The sequence below is a fragment of the Scyliorhinus torazame genome, chromosome 12 (genome assembly GCF_047496885.1).
Source record: "Scyliorhinus torazame isolate Kashiwa2021f chromosome 12, sScyTor2.1, whole genome shotgun sequence".
In the NCBI taxonomy this organism is placed as follows: Eukaryota; Metazoa; Chordata; class Chondrichthyes; order Carcharhiniformes; family Scyliorhinidae; genus Scyliorhinus; species Scyliorhinus torazame.
Window position 1 is genome coordinate 6,064,851 of NC_092718.1, and position 16,072 is coordinate 6,080,922.

The following is a 16,072-nucleotide window of genomic DNA, read 5'->3' on the forward strand; positions in this document are numbered from 1 at the left end:
TCGTAAGGGGAATAGACAGGTGGTTCTGCGGATGCAATTGAGACTCCAGGATGGTATGTTGCCTTCCTGGTGCAAGGGTCAAGGATGTCTCGGAGCGGCTGCAGGACATTCTGGGGGGGGGGGGGGGGGGGGAGGGTGAACCAGCTGTCGTGGCGCACATAGGCACCAACGATATAGGTAAAAAACGGTACAAGGTCCTACAAGCTGAATTCAGGGAGTTAGGAGTTAAACTAAAAAGTAGGACCTCAAAGGTAGTAATCTCAGGATTGCTACCAGTGCCACGAGCTAGTCAGAGTAGGAATGTCAGGATAGAGAGGATGAATACGTGGCTCAAGAGATGGTGCAAGAGGGAGGGATTCAAATTTCTGGGGTACTGGAACCGGTTCTGGGGGAGGTGGGACCAGTACAAACCGGATGGTCTGTACCTGGGCAGGACTGGAACCGATGTCCTGGGGGGGTGTTTGCTAGAGCTGTTGGGGAGAGTTTAAACTAATGTGGCAGGGGGACGGGAACCGATGCAGGAAGTTGGAAGGTAGCAAAACAGGGACAGAAACAAAAGGCAGCAAGGGGGAAAGTGTAAGGTAGAGAAGCCATAGTCAAAAATCAAAAAGGCGACAGTACAAGGTACAGTGACTGAGGGGAGCTCAGTGAATAGGACCAGGAATACTAAAAGGAATAAAACGGGAAGTAAAAACATTAATGGTAAGTGACACGACAAGTTGTTACATGAAGATATGGGTTCAACGACAAGGTAAATGAGGAGAAAAGTTAAGAGGAAATATAACTTAGGAGAGGTTACTGATCGAGGTGTTAAGATTCAGAACAGAGGTAAAAAAGCCAACATAAGTGTACTTTACCTGAATGCTCGTAGTATTCGGAATAAGGTAAATGAGTTGATGGCGCAAATCATCGTGAATGACTATGATTTAGTGGCCATTACTGAAACATGGTTAAAGGATGGTCACGACTGGGAGTTAAATTTCCGAGGGTATCAATCTATTCAGAAGGACAGAGTGGATGGTAAGGGAGGTGGTGTAGCTCTGTTATTTAAGGATGACATCAGGGCAATAGTAAGGGATGACATTGGTGCTATGGAGGATAAGGTTGAATCCATTTGGGTGGAAATCAGGAATAGTAAGGCAAAAAAGTCACTGATAAGAGTAGTCTATCTCCTATCAGTGAGTAGGACTGGGAAATCTTTAAGGGGCAACAGAAAGCTACTAAAAAAGCTATAAAGAAGAGTCAGATAGATTATGAGAGTAAACTTGCTCAGAATATAAAATCAGATAGTAAAAGTTTCTCCAAATATATAAAACAACAAAGAGTGGCTAAGGTAAATATTGGTCCTTTAGAGGATGGGAAGGGAGATTTCATAATGGGAGATGAGGAAATGGCTGAGGAACTGAACAGGTTTTTTGGATCGGTCTTCACAGTGGAAGACACAAATAACATGCCAGTGACTGATGGAAATGAGGCTATGACAGGTGAGGACCTTGAGAGGATTGTTATCACTCAGGAGGTAGTGATGGGCAAGCTAATGGGGCTAAATGTAGACAAGTCTCCTGGACCTGATGGAATGCATCCCAGACTGCTAAAAAAGATGGTTAGGGAAATTGCAAATGCACTAGTGATAATTTACCAAAATTCACTAGACTCTGGGGTGGTCCCAGCGGATTGGAAATTAACAAACGTGACACCACCGCTGTTTAAAAAAGGAGGTCGGCAGAAAGCGGGTAATTATAGGCCAGTGAGCTTAACTTCGGTAGTAGGGAAGATGCTGGAATCTATCATCAAGGAAGAAATAGCAAGGCATCTGGATGGAAATTGGCCCATTGGGCAGACGCAGCATGGGTTCATAAAGGGCAGGTCGTGCCTAACTAATTTAGTGGATTTTTTTGAGGACATTACCAGTGCGGTAGATAACGGGGAGCCAATGGATGTGGTATATCTGGATTTCCAGAAAGCCTTTGACAAGGTGCCACACAAAAGGTTGCTGCATAAGATAAAGATGCATGGCATTAAGGGGACAGTAGTAGCATGGATAGAGGATTGGTTAATTAATAGAAAGCAAAGAGTGGGGATTAATGGGTGTTTCTCTGGTTGGCAATCAGTAGCTAGTGGTGTCCCTCAGGGGTCAGTGTTGGGCCCACAATTGTTCACAATTTACATAGATGATTTGGAGTTGGGGACCAAGGGCAATGTGTCCAAGTCTGCAGACGATACTAAGATGAGTGGTAAAGCAAAAAGTGCAGAGGATACTGGAAGTCTGGATAGGGATTTGGATAAGCTACGTGAGTGGGCTAGGGTCTGGCAGATGGAATACAATGTTGACAAATGTGAGGTTATCCATTTTGGTAGGAATAACAGCAAAAGGGATTATTATTTAAATGATAAAATATTAAAACATGCTGCTGTGCAGAGAGACCTGGGTGTGCTAGTGCATGAGTCGCAAAAAGTTGGTTTACAGATGCAACAGGTGATTAAGAAGGCAAATGGAATTTTGTCCTTCAATGCTAGAGGGATGGAGTTTAAGACTAGGGAGGTTCTGCTGCAATTGGATAAGGTGTTAGTGAGGCCACACCTGGAGTATTGTGTTCAGTTTTGGTCTCCTTACTTGAGAAAGGACGTACTGGCACTGGAGGGTGTGCAGAGGAGATTCACTAGGTTAATCCCAGAGCTGAAGGGGTTGGATTACGAGGAGAGATTGAGTAGACTGGGACTGCACTCGTTGGAATTTAGAAGGATGAGAGGGGATCTTATAGAAACATATAAAATTATGAAGGGAATAGATAGGATAGATGCGGGCAGGTTGTTTCCACTGGCGGGTGAAAGCAGAACTACGGGGCATAGCCTCAAAATAAGGGGAAGTAGATTTAGGACTGAGCTCAGGAGGAACTTCTTCACCCAAAGGGTTGTGAATCTCTGGAATTCCTTGCCCAGTGAAGCAGTAGAGGCTCCTTCATTAAATGTTTTTAAGATAAAGATAGATAGTTTTTTGAAGAATAAAGGGATTAAGGGTTATGATGTTCGGGCCGGAAAGTGGAGCTGAGTCCACAAAAGATCAGCCATGATCTCACTGAATGGCGGAGCAGGCTCGAGGGGCCAGATGGCCTACTCCTGCTCCTAGTTCTTATGTTCTTATCTTTTAACATACTATCATTTTATTCATATCAGGGGCGACATTCTCCGACCCCCCGCCGGGTCGGAGAATCGCCGGGGGCTGGCGTGAATCCCGCCCCCGCTGGTTGCCGAAGTCTCCGGCACCAGAGATTCGGCGGGGGCGGGAATCAGGCCACGCTGGTTGGCGGGCCCCCCCCCGCTGGATTCTCTGGCTCGGATGGGCCGAAGTCCCGCCGATAAATTGCCTGTCCCGCCGGCGTAAATTAAATCACCTACCTTACCGGCGGGACAAGGCGGCGTGGGCGGGCTCCTGGGTCCTGGGGGGGCGCGGGGCGATCTGGCCCCGGAGGGTGCCCCCACGGTGGCCTGGCCCATGATCGGGGCCCACCGATCCGCGGGCGGGCCTGTGCCGTGGGGGCACTCTTTCCCTTCCGCCTCCGCCACGGTCTCCACCATGGCGGAGGCGGAAGAGACTCCCTCCACTGCGCATGCGTGGGAAACTGTCAGCGGCCGCTGACGCTCCCGCGCATGCGCCGCCCCGAGATGTCATTTCCGCGCCAGCTGGCGGGGCACCAAAGGCCGTTTCCGCCAGCTGGCGGGGCGGAAATTCCTCCGGCGTCGACCTAGCCCCTCAATGTTGGGGCTCGGCCCCCAAAGATGCGGAGCATTCCGCACCTTTGGGGCGGCGCGATGCCCGTCTGATTGGCGCCGTTTCGGGAGAATTTCGCCCCAGATTCCAATTGGAGGATCAAGAAATAAGAAGAGACCAGAGGTTTAAACTGTCATCACGTGGAACATTCTTTAGACTCAGGTTATTCAAACTGCCTACAGTTGTCCAGCTAACAAAGTACCAGGAACTCTGCAGCTGGCAAGAATGGAGAATGTTGTGCAGGAGACAAGGAGCCAGAAGGGGGTCGGAGCAGAATTGAAGCAGAGAGTAACAGCGAAGGTAGCAGAAGAGCGCGAGGCAGGTAGAGGCTACCTCTATTTGCACTACTGGTAAAATCAGAAGACAGTTACAAAGGGCGGCACGGTAGCACAGTGGTTAGCACTGTTGCTTCACAGTGCCAGGGTCCCAGGTTCGATTCCCGGCTTGGGTCACTGTATGTGCGGAGTCTGCACGTTCTCCCCGTGTCTGCGTGGGTTTCCTCCGGGTGCTCCGGTTTCCTCCCACAGTCCCGAAAGATGTGCTGTTAGGTGAATTGGACATTCTGAATTCTCCCTCTGTGTACCCGAACAGGCGCCGGAATGTGGCGACTAGGGGATTTTCACAGTAACGTCATTGCAGTGTTAATGTAAGCCTACTTATAATGTAAGCCTACAATAAAGATTGTTTAAAAAAAGGTTGGAAGTGTGGGCTTAAGTGGGGTGCTCTTTCCAAGGGCCGGTGCAGGCTCGGTGGGTCGAATGGCCTCCTTCTGCATTGTAAATTCTATGATTCTATGACAAGGACCAGTTAAAAAATACTGGATGTGAAATGTGACCATTAGTTTGATGGTAATTGATTCTGCCTGGGCTTGGTTACTGATGGCAGTGAATGTTGAGGCCTTTGGAAGGACTGTTCCTGGGGCGACAGCAATACTCTTCAGGCATACTCCCAAAGTATTATTTTGAGTGCTGTTTCCTCCCAGTCAGGAATTTTAGACATTATGTACATCTCACAGAAAGCTGGTTGATCAGTTTCAAACCGTATCCCTCCAATGGATTGCTTTCTAATGGATTTGAGGGCTGGATTTTGCCCTTTGAGTCAGGACCCCAAAGTCAGTGTCAAAAGGGGGTTAGAACCCCTCACTGTGTGGGAACCGGTCACCCAGCTGAATTGGGCAACCTGTGGCCAGTGGGTGGGTTCGCCAGCTAATTATGGGTACGGTGGCACAGTGGTTAGCACTGCTGCCTCACAGCGCCAGGCACCCGGGGTCCGGTTTCCGCCCACAGTCTAAAGATGTGCAGCTGAGAATTTCATAGAATTTACAGTGCAGAAGGCGGCCATTTGGCCCCTGGAAAGAGCGACCCACTTAAGCCCACACCTCCACCCTAACCCCGTAACCCAATAACCACACCTAACCATTTTGGACACTAAGGGCAATTTATCATGGCCAATCCACCCAACCTGCACATCGTTGGACTGTGGGAGGAAACCGGAGCACAAGGAGGAAACCCACGCACACACGGGGAGAACGCGCAGACTCCGCACAGACAGTGATCCGAGGCTGGAATCGAACCTGGGACCCTGGAGCTGTGGAGCTAACCACTGTGCTACCGTGCTGTCCTTACGTGGATTGGCCATGATAGATTTCCCCTTAGTGTCCAAACTGTGCAGGTTCGGTGGGGATACGGGCTTAGGGCCGGGGTGGGCCTAGGTAGGGTGGTGCTTCCATGATTCTAATTAAGGATGGTGAGCGGGCACTTGGAGCTGGAGGACCAATAGGAGGGTATCCAGCTCACACCAAGTTGCAGCTTGCAGTTCGGGTAAGAGAGAGAAAGGTGGTGCCTCCATTTTGAGATGCTCTCTTTCCAGCTCCTTAAACTTTAAATTTGAAATGCCCTCAGCAGCCGGGGTACCTTTGTGGAATTCTGCCACCGCACCTAATTTAGACAGGCGGGGAAGGCCTCAAAAGCTGCCTGGGGCATTGATCCTGCACCCCCCCACCACACCCGGGGGTGTAGGATGGAGTCTGCAGGCACAGGGTGGTGGCCTGCGACTATGTACCGGCCCCCCCCCCCCCTTTAGTGCATCTCTTGACATGGGTCAGAAAACCCCTCCCCTGGACCCTGTGTGTACATTCCCAGGCTGCACGTTCCTTCCTCCGATTGGCTTTTATTTCTCTTCAAAACTAATGAAATCCCATTCTCAGGAGGCCAAGTTTCGAAATTAAAAGTTCCTGTGATTTCAGCACCAAATCATCAGTTATAATGAAAAGTTGACACTCCTCGATTTTCGAGACGGAGGCAAATATTGATCCCGGTGTCTGGAGACAGCAGAACAGGTTGTTGCATATAGATTTACTTACACGTTGACAAATGCCCTGATGTCATAAAGCCGGCTGATAAAGCATCAGCAACACGCAAGGGTATTATAGAATAATGATTTCAACTATTTATTTTTAACTGAAAGTTACATAAGAACATAAGAACTAGGAACAGGAGTAGGCCATCTGGCCCCTCGAGCCTGCTCCGCCATTTAATGAGATCAGGGCTGATCTTTGTGGACTCAGCTCCACTCTCCGGCCCGCACACCATATCCCCGAATCCCTTTATTCTTTAGAAAGGTATCTATCTTTTTCTTAAAAACGTTTAAAGAAGGAGCCTCAACTGCTTCACTGGGCAAGGAATTCCAGAGATTCACAACCCTTTGGGTGAAGAAGTTCCTCCTAAACTCCGTCCTAAATCTACCTCCCCTTATTTTGAGGCTATGCCCCCTAGTTCTGCTTTCCCCGACCAGTGGAAACAACCTGCCCGCATCTATCCTATCAATTCCCTTCATAATTTTATATGTTTCAATAAGATCCCCCCGCATCCTTCTAAACTCCAATGAGTACAGTCCCAGTCTACTCAACCTCTCGTCATAATCTAATCCCCTCAACTCTGGGATTAACCTAGTGAATCTCCTCTGCACTCCCTCCAGTGCCAATATGTCCTTTCTCAGGTAAGGAGACCAAAACTGAACACAAAACTCCAGATGTGGCCTCACCAACACCCTATACAATTGCAGCATAACCTCCCTAGTCATGAACTCCATCCCTCTAGCAATGAAAGACAAAACTCAATTAGCCTTCTTAATCACCTGTTGCACCTGCACACCAACGTTTTGCGACTCGTGCACCAGCACACCCAGGTTCCTCTGCACAGCAGCATGTTTTAACATCTTACCGTTTAAATAATAATCCATTCTGCTGTTATTCCCCCCAAAATGGATAGCCTCACACTTGGCAACATTGAATTCCATCTGCCAGACCCTAGCCCATTCACCTAACCTATCCAAATCCTTCTGCAGACTTCCGGTATCCTCTGCCCTTTTTGCTTTACCACTCATCTTAGTGTCGTCTGCAAACTTTGACACATTGCACTTGGTCCCCAACTCTAAATCATCGATGTCAATTGTGAACAACGGCGGGCCCAACACTGATCCTTGAGGGACCCCACTAGTTACAGGTTGCCAACCAGAGAAACACCCATTTATTCCCACTCTCTGCTTTCTGTTAGTTAACCAATCCTCTACCCATGCTACCACTTTACCCTCAATGCCATGCATCTTTAGTTTATGCAGCAACCTTTTGTGTGGCACCTTGTCAAAAGCTTTCTGGAAATCCAGATATACCACATCCATTGGCTCCCCATTATCTACTGCACTGGTAACGTCCTCAAAAAATTCTACCAAAATAGCCAGACACGACCTACCCTTTGTGAACCCATGCTGCGTCTGCCCAATGGGACAATTTCCCTCCAGGTGCCCCGCTATTTCCTCCTTAATGATAGATTCCAGCATTTTCCCTACAACTGAAGTTAAGCTTACCGGCCTATAATTACTAAAGTTACTAAGATTTGAGTAAAGATAAGGTCGACTGTGTAATTCTGTTTCACCACAAGGTGGCGGACTCCTCCCAGGGTGGCATTGGTTTGCAAAAGGCTGCAATTGAAGCTGGTACTCACGCTGGGTGCAGTATAAGCCAGTCCAGCCCTGTGTACATCGACACTCTCCGTCATAAGCACTGCACACTGCTCCGTTATGGCAGTTACATGAATGGATGCAGTTGGGGCCCCAGTAACCCAGCAGGCAAGCTGAACAAAAAGAGAAACCGATGAACAAAGAAAATGAAACAATAAAAAAATTATACGAAAGAGCGGGGAAGCGGGGGAGCTTGCTCCAGAGGGCCTGAAGCTGACCCCGTGGCGGGACGCGTGATGAGAATGGGGTTGGTGTGGCCGATAGTGTAGAGAGCATGGAGAACCCAAGTCAGGTGGAGAGCGAGGAATCTGCAGAAACTGACCCTGTCCCACAGACACGATGTGATTGCTGCCAGTGAGGACAGGGATAGAGGCTGTCGAAATGTGGACCATGGTAACCCTGGAGCAGGAGGCTGCCCAAAGTGGAGGAGGGGCTTTTCACAGTAACTTCATTTGAAGCCTACTTGTGACAATCAGCGATTTCCCTTCATGTGAAGGTGGAGGAGGGCGAGGGAGGAATGGATTGGATGTATAACCTGGTACATGCATGGAATTTAACTCTTAGGGATCCTGGGTGGCACGGTGGCACAGTGGTTAGCACTGCTTCCTCACGGCGCCGAGGACCCAGGTTCGATCCCGGCTCTGGGTCACTGTCCGTGTGGAGTTTGCACGTTCTCCCCGTGTCTGCGTGGGTTTCGCCCCCACAACCCAAAGATGTGCAGAGTAGGTGGATTGGCCACGCTAAATTGCCCTTTAATTGGAAAAAAAGAATTGGGTACTCTAAATTTATTTTTAAAATCTCTTTGGGATTTTTTTGTATTCAGGATTGAGGATGGTATGTTCCTGGAGTCAGGGTGACTGATATCTCAAATCAGCTTGAAAGGCTATTCAAGAAGGAAGGGGAGATTCCAGTCACAGTGATCCATGTGTGAGCCAACAAGATTGGAACGAGTAGGTAGGAGGTCCAGTTTGGAGCAAGAGCTGGAACTAAATGAAGGAACAGGACGTCAAGGGTTATAATCTGTGGATTATTATCTGAACAATGTTTTTTAAAATTTATTCATGGGATGTCACATTTATTGCCCATCCCTAATTGCCCTTGAGGGGGGATGTCATAATATACACCAGTATATCATGGTGCAGACACACACACACTGATGGACATGCAGTGGGACCCATCAGCATACACAACACCGCAGCCAATCACCAGTGAGAGCACACGCACTATAAAGACAGGGGACAGGAGAGTTCCCGCTCATTCTAGTAGCAGCCAGCTCGGAGTACAGAGCTCACAGCCTGCAACACAGACATTCACCATGTGCTGAGTGCGTCACCTGGTTAGGACTAGGCAAGGGTCAACAGTTAAAGCTGGTATAGCATTTACCCACAGTTCAAGTATGTTAATATAGTTAACCTTATAATAAAATAGAGTTGCACCACTTCCAGTGTTGGTGGAGCTTTTGTGATCCAGAACACCCAACACATCATGGTACGAGGAGTGGTTGCATAGAACATAGAACATTACAGCGCAGTACAGGCCCTTCGGCCCGCGATGTTGCGCTGACCTGTGAAACCACTCTAAAGTCCATCTAAACTATTCCCTTATCGTCCATATGTCTATCCAATGACCATTTGAATGCCTTAGTGTTGGCGAGTCTACTACTGTTGCAGGCAGGGCATTGCACCCTTACTACTCTCTGAGTAAAGAACTTACCTCTGACATCTGTCTTATATCTATCTCCCCTCAATTTAAAGCTATGTCCCCTCGTGCTAGACATCACCATCCAAGGAAAAAGGCTCTCACTGTCCACCCTATCCAATCCTCTGATCATCTTGTATGCCTCAATTAAGTCACCTCTTAACCTTCTTCTCTCTAACGAAAACAGCCTCAAGTCCTTCAGCCTTCCCTCATGAGATCTTCCCTCCATACCAGGCAACATTCTGGTAAATCTCCTCTGCACCCTTTCCAATGATTCCACATCCTTCCTATAATGCGGCGACCAGAATTGCACGCAATACTCCAACTGCGGCCGCACCAGAGCTTTGTACAGCTGCAACATGACCTCATGGCTCCGAAACTCAATCCCTCTACCAATAAAAGCTAACACACCGTACACCTTCTTAACAACCCTCTCAACCTGGGCGGCAACTTACAGGGATCTATGTACATGGACACCGAGATCTCACTGCTCATCCACACTGCCAAGAATCTTACCATTAGCCCAGTACTCTGTCTTCCTGTTATTCCTTCCAAAATGAATCACCTCACACTTTTCTGCATTAAACTCCATTTGCCACCTCTCATCCCAGCGCTGCAGCTTATCTATGTCCCTCTGTAACTTGTAACATCCTTCCGCACTGTCCACAACTCTACCGACTTTAGTGTCATCTGCAAATTTACTCGCCCATCCTTCTACGCCCTCCTCCAGGTCATTTATAAAAAGGACAAACAGCAGTGGCCCCAAAACAGATCCTTGTGGTACACCACTAGTAACTGGACTCCAGTCTGAACATTTCCCATCAACCACCACCCTTTGTCTTCTTCCAGCTAGCCAATTTCTGATCCAAACTGCTAAATCACCCTGAATCCCATGCCTCCGTATTTTCTGCAGTAGCCTACCATGGGGAACCTTATCAAACGCTTTACTGAAATCCATATACACCACATCAACTGCTTTACCCTCATCCACCTGTTTGGTCACCTTCTCAAAGAACTCAATAAGGTTTGTGAGGCAGGACCTACCCTTCACAAAACCGTGTTGACTATCTCTAATCAAATTATTCCTTTCCAGATGATTATACATCCTATCTCTTATAAACCTTTCCAAGATTTTGCCCACAACAGAAGTAAGGCTCACTGGTCTATAGTTACCAGGGTTGTCTCTACTCCCCTTCTTGAACAAGGGGACAACATTTGCTATCCTCCAGTCTTCTGGTACTATTCCTGTAGACAAAGATGACTTAAAGATCAAAGCCAAAGGCTCAGCAATCTCCTCCCTAGCTTCCCAGAGAATCCTAGGATAAATCCCATCCGGCCCAGGGGACTTATCTATTTGCACACTTTCCAGAATTGCTAACACCTCCCCCTTATGAACCTCAAGCCCTTCTAGTCTAGTAGCCTGAATCTCAGTATTCTCCTCGGCAACATTGTCTTTTTCCTGTGTGAATACTGATGAAAAATATTCATTTAGCATGTCTCCTATCTCCTCGGACACCAAGCACAACTTCCCACTACTGTCTTTGACTGGCCCTACTCTTACCCTAGTCATTTGTTTATTCCTGACATATCTATAGAAAGCTTTAGGGTTATCCTTGATCCTACCTGCCAAAGACTTCTCATGTCCCCTCCTTGCTCTTCTTAGCTCTCTCTTTAGGTCCTTCCTAGCTAACTTGTAACTCTCGAGCGCCCTAACTGAACCTTCATGTCTCACCTTTACATAAGCCTCCTTCTTCCTCTTGACAAGTGTTTCAACTGCTTTAGTAAACCACGGTTCCCTCACTCGACCACTTCCTCCCTGCCTGACAGGTATATACTTATCAAGGACACGCAGTAGCTGTTCCTTGAACAAGCTCCACATTTCCATTGTGTCCATCCCCTGCAGTTTTCCTCTCCATCCGATGCATCCTAAGTTAGGCCTCATCGCATCACAATTGCCTTTCCCCCAGATATAACTCTTGCCCTGCGGTATATACCTATCCCTTTCCATCACTAAAGTAAACGTAATCGAATTGTGGTCACTATCACCAAAGTGCTCACCTACCTCCAAATCTAACACCTGTCCTGGTTCATTACCCAATACCAAATCCAATATAGCCTCGCCTCTCGTTGGCCTATCTACATACTGTGTCAGGAAACCCTCCTACACACATTGGACAAAAACGGACCCATCTAAAGTACTCGAACTATAGTGTTTCCAGTCAATATTTGGAAAGTTAAAGTTCCCCATAACAACTACCCTGTTGCTTTCGCTCCTATCCAGAATCATCTTTGCAATCCTTTCCTCTACATCTCTGGAACTTTTTGGAGGCCTATAGAAACCCCCTAACACGGTGACCTCTCCTTTCCTGTTTCTAGCCTCAGCCCATACTACCTCAGTAGACGAGTCCTCATCAATCGTCCTTTCTGCCACTGTAATGCTGTCCTTGACTAACAGTGCCATCCCTCCCCCTCTTTTACCACCTTCCCTGAGCTTACTGAAATATCTAAACCCCGGCATCTGCAACAACCATTCCTGTCCCTGCTCTATCCATGCCTCCGAAATGGCCACAACATAGAAGTCCCAGGTACCAACCCATGCCGCAAGTTCACCCACCTTATTCCGGATGCTCCTGGCATTGAAGAAGACACACTTTAAACATGACCTCACTACTCTCAACCTCCTGTACACTGGAGCTACAATTCAGGTTCCCAAGCCCCTGCTGAACTAGTTTAAACCCTCCCGAAGAGCATTAGCAAATTTCTCCCCCAGGATATTGGTACCCCTCTGGCCCAGGTGTAGAGCATCCCATTTGTAGAGGTCCCACCGACCCCAGAATGAGTCCCAATTATCCAGGAATCTGAAACCCTCCCTCCTGCACCATACTACCACTTCTGAGACCCACCTGCAACTAATCAGCATTCCGGCATCCTGAAGTATGAAGAACATCAACCAGAATTCGTCGCCCACCTCAGAGACTTGACTTATGAGTTTTACGATGTTGGACTCTTTGATCTGTTCCGTTATCCTGTTTCATCGTTCCAGTAGTTTGTATATAATGTTCATTTCGTTGTTGGTGTGACACCCTATTTCTCTGCACCAGGCACCTTCCCATGTAAATAGATTTACCTCATGTACATAGTCATGTAAATAACACGCACACACATAGTCAGGCACATTCACTACACAATATTTGTTGTCACGCAGGCACCTGTTCTTTATATAAAAGGGGGGATGTCATAATATATACCAGTATATCATGGTGCAGACACACACACGCACTGATGGACATGCAGTGGGACCAATCAGCATACACAACACCGCAGCCAATCACCAGTGAGAGCACACGCACCATAAAGACAGGGGACAGGAGAGTTCCCGCTCATTCTAGTAGCAGCCAGCTCGGAGCACAAAGCTCGCAGCCTGCAACACAGACATTCACCGTGTGCTGAGTGCCTCACCTGGTTAGGACTAGGCAAGGGTCAACAGTTAAAGCTGGTATTGCATTTACCCACAGTTCAAGTATGTTAATATAGTTAACCTTATAATGAAATAGAGTTGCAGCACTTCCAGTGTTGGTGACCTGTTTGTGATCCAGAACACCCAACACATCAGGGCAGTTAAGAGTGAAGCACGTTGCTGTGGGTCTGGAGTCACATGTAGGCCAGACCGGGTAAGGACGGCAGATTTGGGGATGGCATTGGCTTCACCTGAACCGGGTCGGGATCGGCATCCTGACAGAAAGGATAAGCAGGACAATCCCGTGGACTTTAATAAATGGGAGGCTCAGATGGAAAAGGGAGGATAGATAATCATTTGAAAACAAAAGGAAAGAGAATAGAGAATTGGTCAGCGATTGTTCTTGTACAGCGAAAGGAACATCTAAAAAATGTAAAGCCATTAAACCAGGATGAAAAATAAAAAATGCAAGAGTAAAATATCAGCAGAAAAACAAGTTAGGGTGTTTAGTCTAAATAAGCGTCTTTATACAAACGCAGATTATACAGAACAAACTGGATGAATTGCACGTGAAATTCAACTTGGAGGATAAGACGTGACAGCTTTTACTGAGCCGTGGTTACAACAATCAGGACTGGGAACCAGGTATTCCAGGTGACAAGATCCACCGTGAAGACAGGGGAAGTGGTAAAGGGAAGGAGTAGCCTTAATGATGAAGAATGAATCACTTCAATGATAAGAGAGAATATAACAGGAAATAAACAGGCAGCGGATGGAGCTTTTATGGGTAGATTTAAGAAACAGAATGAATTTTTGACTGGGGTGGGAGTTGGATGTTAGCAGCTGTGAAATGATTGAATATACAAATGCAGTGACTAGACAAACATGTGGCAAAGGCAGAGGGTTTACTGGGCCGGGATTTAGCTTTCATATAGCTTGGGATAAGCAGAGTAGGTCATGTCACAAAGGTAGTGAAGTTCTTGAGTGTGTTTGGGACAGTTTCCTGCACATGTACGTTCTAGAATCAACAAGGGGTCAGACCCTATTAGATTTCTTAATGAACAAGACGTGAGATTTAGTTAACAGCCAAACAGAGTTTGAACGTTTCTCTAATTCCATCGAATTAGAGAATACCGTGTTCAATGCCGTGTTTGAAGGGGATGCTGCAGTACAGTTACAGCTACTAAGATTCTAGATTAAGGTGACGCTGAGTTCATTGCAATAAGACAAAGACTATTTTCCCATTAATGGATAAAACAGCTGAGATCCGTGGGACGTGTTGAGCCCCCCCCCCCCCCCCCGATGCTCCGCCTCCGCCAGGAGGAATGACCGACGGCGAGGTTTACTTGTGGTATTTCAAATCGGGGAACCGACGCGGTGGCTGCTGAGGGTGCGGGAGGGGGTACAAACAGTGTGCAACATCGCTATAGTGTGCCGCTGGCCAGGGGACCTCTGCCAGGGCTGGGGGGAGTAGCAGGGGGTGGCCAGGAGGTGGGCTGTGGGGTCAGGGTGGGCAGACAGGGAGCACCATTGCCACAGCTGGCAAGGCAGCCATGCAGCTGCGCACTCCACTGACTGCCCACTGTGAACTTAGCGCTATGGGTCGTACGGGCAATGCCCCAGGCCACCCCCTAGGTACCCTCTGGCCCGATCCATCAATGGGATGGGCGTGCTCCAGCGTGTCCAGTGTCATCTCCTTGGCTGGCATGAGTTTGTGTGGGGAGTGGAGTGCCGATATACAGCTCCTGCTTGTCAGGCTCTCGAGTGCCGATCCCAATCCCGGCGAATCACAGGCCAGTGTTCGTTGGAATTGCACTAGTTCCACATGGCGCCTGTGCTAGGCGATTAGAATGTCCTGAATCGCTCTGGGACTGGCGCCACTTTTGGGGCCGTAGAACTTATGCAATTTAGTCCCGGCGCCAGCACTTACTGTCTGAAACAGAGAATCTGGCCCCCTGCTCTATGGCTCTGAGAGGGGATAATGAGCAGGTACTCTAATTGGCAGCTGGCATCCTGCAAGGATGTGTAATTAGGGCCTGAACTATTCACTATTATTTATTAATGACTTAGATGATGAGATGGAAAGTCACGTTCCGAGGGGCTGACAGCACCAAAATAGGTGGTGTTGTAAACTGTGATGATGGAAATATAAAATTGCAAAGTGACAGATTAAATTAATGGGTTAAGTTGTGGCAAATTAATTTTAATACAGTCAAATGTGAGGCTTTAACTTAATATGGAAGAGGGCAGCACGGTGTCCCAGTGAATAGCACCTCTGCCTCACAGCGCCGAGGTCCCAGGTTCGAATCCCGGCCCTGGGTCACTGTCCGTGTGGAGTTTGCACATTCTCCCCGTGGCTGCGTGAGCCTCACCCCCACAACACAAAGATGTGCAGGCTAGGTGGATTGGCCACGCTAAATTGCCCCTTAATTAAACATTTTTAAAAATTGAATATGGATGGAGTACTTTCCAAATGGTGAAAAGCTGGGAGCAGTGGCAGTCCAAAGGGACTTGAGGATCTATGTACACAAGTCTTTAGATCATAAAGCAGCAGGGTGGGTACAGATAATAACCAGAGAGATTAATGGAAGGCTGGTCTTTATACCTAGTGGACTAAACTACAAAAGGGTAGATGTTATGCCATCACTGTATAAATCCCTGGTTAGACCAAACCTGGATCAGTGTGTGCAGTTCTTGGCATGGTATCTTAGGAAGGATAATTGCCCCTGGATAGAGTGTGGAATAGATGTGCCAGCATGATAGGGAGCCAGTTTAGCTCACTTGGCTAGGCAGCTGGTTCATGTTGCAGAGTAAGGCCAGCGGCGTGGGTTCAATCCCCGTACCGGCTGAGGTTATTCATGAAGGCCCCGCCTTCTCAACCCTGCCCCTCACCTGAGGTGTGGTGACGCTCAGGTTAAATCACCACCAGTCACCTCTCCCCCTCAAAGGGGAAAGCAACTTCACCTTACCTGAGCTCCAAGGGGCAATTTGATCCAAGTATTCAAGATATTAAAGGGGAATAGGTATGTTAGGTGGAGAGAAAATATTGCCATTGACTGGGGAGTCTGGGGCCCAGGGATTTTCATGGGGTTGCTAAAGTCAGGAGACCTTTAAAAATGGTAGTCATGATG

At 47.9% G+C, this 16,072-nt stretch overlaps 1 protein-coding gene and 1 long non-coding RNA gene across 14 annotated transcripts in view; one reads left to right on the plus strand and one right to left on the minus strand.

Annotated features, from left to right (window-relative positions):
- The window catches only part of megf11 (multiple EGF-like-domains 11), a 664,461-nt gene that overhangs the window by 64,466 nt on the left and 583,923 nt on the right, over positions 1-16,072 (minus strand). For 10 of the 13 annotated variants that reach the window (XR_011933847.1, XR_011933846.1, XM_072470329.1 and 7 more), the window contains one exon: positions 7,771-7,899. The exons of the other annotated variants lie outside the window; for them this stretch is intronic. Coding sequence is in view for 8 of the 10 variants with exons in the window: in XM_072470329.1 (XP_072326430.1) it covers positions 7,771-7,899 (129 nt within the window). In the remaining 2 variants the exon portion in view is untranslated. The remainder of the gene's footprint in view (positions 1-7,770; positions 7,900-16,072) is intronic. 13 annotated transcript variants of the gene reach the window in all.
- Positions 1-16,072, plus strand: part of LOC140387362 (uncharacterized) — a 133,943-nt gene that overhangs the window by 1,938 nt on the left and 115,933 nt on the right. The window lies entirely within an intron of this gene.